Below are 6276 nucleotides of genomic sequence, written 5' to 3'. Positions count from 1 at the left end.
TATTAGCAAACAAGGACATCCCTTATTGATAAGCTCATGGTCAACTTGAGAGCCGGACGCTCAATTAGCCTAAGCAAATACAGCATCTAACTTCTGAAAAACTAAAAATGAATGGCCTCCAAATCTGGAATTGTTTGGCCGTAATTTGACAATGTAATTAATTAAATCATGTGTAACTGACAGTCCGTCTAGTTGAAAACAAGTCTGGACAAAGGTGTGCATTGTTTAGACCTATAGCCTAAATGCTCACATTGTTTAGACCTATAGCCTAAATGCTCAAATTACAACAAAAATGTCCTGGGTTGGGACCTTTTGGCTATGGAGGTTAATCAACAATTTGAACATTTTCAACACATGTTTGTGTAGTCTTTACAGTCCTTCCCATACAATATTTCACCGTAATGGATCTAATCGATACGCTACCCGCCAGAGAGCGCTCAGCCTTCAATCGGCTCCTCAAATCATAGGCTATGTTGAAATAGCCAACATTGCATTAACCCAGACCCATTAATCACAATTTGGAACTATTGCTTGACATTCTTTTTAGATAAAGCCATAGACTTTCATTTCCCTGTTGCATGGAACAGTGGAATCAAATTGCATGGAATTAGACTGTTCCTGTTTTGTTGTTATGTATTCAGCAGTGTTATGTGAATTTGTTTTGCTTCCTGCATTGCTTCCTATAGCACAAGGCTAAACTAATTTGGCGAAGATAAGACATGTCCTGACTTTTGGTTGGATTCTGTTATTTGAACCGAGTCTGCTCTGAACAGTCATTAAAGCTAATTACAGCACGTTAACTCCGCTGCTGGTGTGAAGTTCATTCTTGTCTGTCTAGACTTATTACGACCGTGTTTGTCTGCGTTCTCTACCTTGACCTTGGACTTCCTTGTTTCAACCATTTGAATGAACTTCCAATAATTTGCATTGGCGGACGTCACAAGTTCTCTTTCCATGTCGATTAAGCGATGCAGATGGATACTGTGCGATTTTTTAGGCTAATTTCCCCTTTTCAAACCAGTTAGGCCGACATCGTTTTCGTCTAGTTTGTGCGAACACCACCCTCATAATATCCATGTTTTTAGACGTCCAAATGCTTTAGTTGTTTCGTCTTTGTGCTTTAGACGTGTTTCTGCAACACATGTCTAAGTAAATTGTGTTATATAGGCTATGGTCATTTGTTTCTGTGTGCGCACATGGTATCATGTCCACAACATATCAACATGCTCCTGCAAAACGATGAATAATCTGAGAATTAAAAAATATCGTTGTTAAAAGGCCCACTTAACCTACATGCATTTATTAAATATTAGTAATGTTATTCTTAGAGAACAAAGTTCTATGTGAATGGGCTATCGCGTAGCCTATTTTATGTTTCACATTTTCATTGTTTTTCCAAAACGGCACCGCAATCTTTATTAGGATGCCCCAAATTATACAACTCTAGCCTTGAGTTGCTTGTCTCAACAAACCACCATTTCCGCGTATCCAACTGAGCAAAAGGATGAAAATGTATTAGTATGTGACTTGCAACAGAGACTATAGACAATTTCATATCTAGACCAATCCACTACAGTAGTCACTACAATAGTTTACCGAGTGTCCATCAGGCATTTGTTTACCATTCAGATGTGTATTTTAACCATAAGACCATAAGATGACCTAATAACAGTGACGCATGCTGCCAAACCCAGGAGTGCACAATATTAATCGGCCTGTGGCCTACGTGCAGGTCTAATGTTGCCGTAAGCAGTGGACCTAGCTCTATACATCCAATATTGTGGTAGGTTATTTGAATTTTAGCCTAGGCCAAATTATAAGATTATCCGTTTCATATTGTTATGATTGTTATGACCTGTGGAATCTTTGCAACACGGCACTATAGGCTCAATCCAAACACGTTAATTTATTTTATAACCTATTTTAAGAACTTACGTGCCCTTAGTGTCTAGGCTTGTACTTCAAGATAGGCTATTGCCTCTCGAATTAGTCAAAACGTAGCATGGTCTACGTCAAATGTGTGTTTACAAGTGCATTAGCCAACCTTAACACAAATTGAAACTCCATTGGAGATTTACCTAATTATTCATGTAGGCCTAGTGATATTCAGAGCCATTTTTTTTTTCATAATTAACAACCTATTCGTTTCCGTTTTGTAAGAAACGACTATTAGGCCTACTGCCTCTCCTTCCGCCTCAAAACTGTTGTGTATGCCTATATTGACCACTGGGTAGCCTATTTGCCTTTGCCTACAGTGGAAATATCCGCTGTAGACTACTTCGTAAACTGCAACCAACATAAGCTAGGCTATAGCTTAGCCTATACCAAAAGCTGTTTAAAAAAGATGCCCCATGAGCCTCTCACCCCCACCAACCCACCCCCATATCTGTCTTGTTGTGGTATCACGTGTTGGGGGATCTCAGTAATGAACTGGACACTTGGGTACTACGCGGTGCGCATGCGCTCGCGTAAAAAATGTGTTCGGAGATGAGGTGTCCGTCTTGGAGTAGTCGACTTTTAAAAAGGATCGACAACCCGTGATATGACGACTTCGATGGTTCTGCATCCACGCTGGGCGGACAGCTTTATGTACGTGTATGAAAGAAGCCCGAATGAAAATAATCAGAATAAAAACCAATCCATGGAGGGACTAAGCGGGAATTGTCCTGCTACCCACTGCAGGGAACTGATCTCGCATTCTGCGCATTCGGCGTTGGGACGACACTCAGGCAGCATTGGCCACCAAGGTTCAGTTTACTCGGACATACCCCCACAGGACGTAGGGCGGCAGTGCCCAGCTCCCCAGACTTCCTCCAGCGCTACCCTGGGATATGGCTACCCGTTCGGAAGCCCTTATTACGGGTGTCGGTTGTCACACACCCACAACGTGAACTTGCAGCAGAAGCCGTGCTCTTATCACCCCACCGAGAAGTACTCAACAGAGTCCAGCGCGGCACCACCCACGGAAGAACTGTCAAGCCGTGCAAAGGAATTTGCCTTTTACCCCAGTTTTGCCAGCTCTTATCAGACTGTACCAAGCTATTTAGACGTGTCGGTGGTGCCCGGAATTAATGCGCACCCGGAACCAAGACACGAGACTTTGATACCCATGGAGGGCTATCAGCATTGGGCTCTATCAAATGGCTGGGACGGACAGGTGTACTGTTCCAAAGAGCAAACGCAGTCAACACATCTCTGGAAATCGCCCTTTCCAGGTAGCCTATCGGAATACTTTATCTTTTAAGTACGTAATGCATGTTGTAGCCAAATATTTTGTATCATACTTAGCCTATGTTTGTGAAGTGCACGAGACATTGAGAGTAAGAGTGAGGGAGCGTGTGTTAGCGTGCGCGCGCGTCAGTTTGTGCGTCTTTTGACACACTTTTTTTTTTCTCCAAATAACTCTTGCATAGGCATAATCTGCATAATGAAAATGCAGGGTAGTTTTTTTGTTCATCTGTGGGTCCCAGCTTGGAGAGTAGCTCATTGCGCGATCAATTGGAGTCTGTCAATATAAACCTCTGCGTACGGACATTGTCAAAATATAAACTACATGTGCTACTCCGGGCTTACAATGTTTCCACGACATGGAATCCATTTTAAACAGCGTTTTAATCAGGCCTTAAACACATTTTAAACTTGGACTTGGTCATACCGGCAACCGACAGCGTTGGGATAGTTGTCCCACAGTGGGCCTTCATCGCCTTGCCCCCTCTCAAGACCGGAATCAAATGGCAATAAGGAGTGGTGCCTTAAAGCTCACCATTCATTGTTTGTGTGACTCAATCAAATCCCCAATTAAAATCCAAGAACTTAGTTTATCTTGTCTAAGTATAAGTCTTATTCGCTTTTCGACTGTGCCATTCATGAATGGAACATTTTCTGATTGTGATCCTTCAGATTCAGATTCTGAATAGCTAGTTTACTCAGTTGTGTTCTTTAAGGACGACACCATCATACGATCACAAATCACTGAGACACACTTTCATGTTGCATTCCCGTGTGTGTGTGTGTGTGTGCGGGCGCGTGTGTGTGAGTGAGCGCTTCCTTGCGTGTGTGTGCGTGCGTGCGTGTGTGTGCGTATGTGCGCGCACGTTAGCTGTGTTTTCACAAACCATCACGACAATCTCTGGTTTAATTGACGCATTTTAAAAAAGAATATCCTATGCTGAGTTGAGATAGTTCAAATGAATCGACCATTGAACCCTAGCTTTAATGTGGTGACACATGCTTGAATCAGCAGTAGTTTGGCATGTAGAATAGCAAATTCTATTTCTGAATTTTGGTATCTAGTTACATCAAGAATAGCCACCGAATTCCGAGATTGATTGACTTATCGTTCACAATATTGTCAACAGTTGACACATCTGACGTTTAGAATGTGAGTATATAGGTTAGCCTAGGTGTCGGCAAACATGTAGGCTACACTTTTCAAAGAGTTAAATCACAGTCAAATAGTGGAAACCGAGAATCCGACCGTCAATCTGTTGTGGGGGGGCCTATTAAAGCAAGGACTAGACAATTTATAGGCTATGTCGGGTTTTGTGGTTAAGGAGGGACCTTTTATCAACTCTTGACATTCCTATAGTTTCAGTGTATGCTCAAAATCATCTGAATATGAAGCAGGCCCTGTTATAATGATCTGGGGGCCTTGTCCCAATGCCTGGGGAGGCTATAGGCGTAATAGTGCGTAATCGTTTCCATGTCATGCCACATACTCGTTCAGGACATTCAGAGAACTTTTAACGTTAGAAACCGGAAACCACTTTTGCGCATGTTACCTTTTTGCCAATGTTAGCCTGGAACTTGTTCTTGTCTGTCCTATAAGTTTCCTTTTCTGTTTTTCATCTCTTAGATGTCGTCCCTTTGCAACCAGAGGTCAGCAGCTACCGACGAGGTCGCAAGAAACGAGTTCCTTACACCAAGATGCAGCTGAAGGAGTTAGAGAAAGAATATGCCGCCAGCAAGTTCATCACCAAAGACAAGAGAAGACGAATATCGGCCACCACTAACCTCTCTGAACGCCAGGTTACCATTTGGTTCCAGAACCGGCGAGTGAAGGAGAAGAAATTCGTCTGTAAATCAAAACCAAGCGCCCACATGCATGCCACTTGATTAAGCCCTTTCCTCTGGCAACTCATACGTCTCATCATAAACACATATTTATATATAAGAAATCTCATCACACAAACGTTTTTTACACGATTGATTACTCGATATGAAAACAAAAATGATTTACTGATTCCATATCGGGATGAATCATCATACCCAACTTAGCCTTTTGGATCGAATAGGCTTTACCAGAATTGATAGTACCACCAAAACTATGAACTCTAGCAACTGACAAATAAGTTGTTGATCGAGGTCTTACAAGATTTCACACATTGATCTTGTTCATGTATTTCCACACATAGGGAGCTTCAATGCTCCACACTCTCAGCCTACATTTCAGTTATAATGTAGCCTATAGGCCTATTGTCGTCCTAGTTTGATCCCAAGCAAGGCTGCTATTGTCGGCGTGACAGGGCTTTGTCAATTGTATAGTTCTCATATTTTGTTCGTTTCGTCGGTGAAGGATGTGTCTCTGTCATGCAACTGGAATGACTGTAATCAATGTAATAATATTAAAGGTATTGCATATTAATGCACACTATTTTATCATTGGTTTGTAAAGTGAATCAGGTCTTATTGCATTCGGGCTGTGCACTCCCATTGTAGGACCTCTGCTCTTTACTTTTGCGCAGCATTTGAACTGTGATGTGGTGTAGGATTGAAATTTAGGCTACTCAGTGGAAACGTGTTTCATAAATAAAGAAAAATTGTAACTACCCATCAAGGTCAATCGAATATGTTTGTTATTTCATTGTGTCTCACTTCATTGATAACGTAGGCTATTTTCTTCGTCCTAAATTCATTAATCCTTTATTTCTGTAGGAGCAGTCACTGAAGTCAACAGACAATCCCGTCACTTTGATTTAACTTTTAGTTTGGGAGAGTTAATCTTCATAATCTGTGTTTGACTGGATTGTAAATTCATGATTGCGGTCAACACAGACTACTGAAAATATTACATTATGTTATAACAAATTATAACAGTAACAATAACAGTTGTAGGTCTACTAATAGGACTGCGTCTTAATCCAAAGGTAACGTCTGGGTTTACATTTTGTGTGCGAAAAAGGTACCTTTAGCCTAAGGTAGGCTAGAGCTAAACCAGCCCGTATTCACTTCTAAAACCCATATTTGAAAGGACTATAGCTGTTTACGTTGAAGTCC

General features: G+C 41.5%; 1 protein-coding gene across 1 annotated transcript; it reads left to right on the top strand.

Annotated features, from left to right (window-relative positions):
• Nucleotides 1-2542: 2542 nt before the first annotated feature.
• On the top strand, nt 2543-5115 carry LOC311315360 (homeobox protein Hox-C13a-like; the record flags this gene model as incomplete). Its single annotated transcript, XM_084446030.1, has 2 exons — nt 2543-3215; nt 4856-5115. The coding sequence occupies 2 exons, from the start codon at nt 2543-2545 to the stop codon at nt 5113-5115; spliced, it is 933 nt and encodes a 310-aa protein (XP_084302156.1).
• Between the last annotated feature and the right edge of the window lie 1161 nt (nt 5116-6276).

Source organism: Borostomias antarcticus (genome assembly GCF_949987555.1).
Source record: "Borostomias antarcticus genome assembly, chromosome: 11".
Lineage (NCBI taxonomy): Eukaryota > Metazoa > Chordata > Actinopteri > Stomiiformes > Stomiidae > Borostomias > Borostomias antarcticus.
Note: the sequence above shows the minus strand (reverse complement) of the source record. Positions and strands in the feature narration are given on the sequence as shown.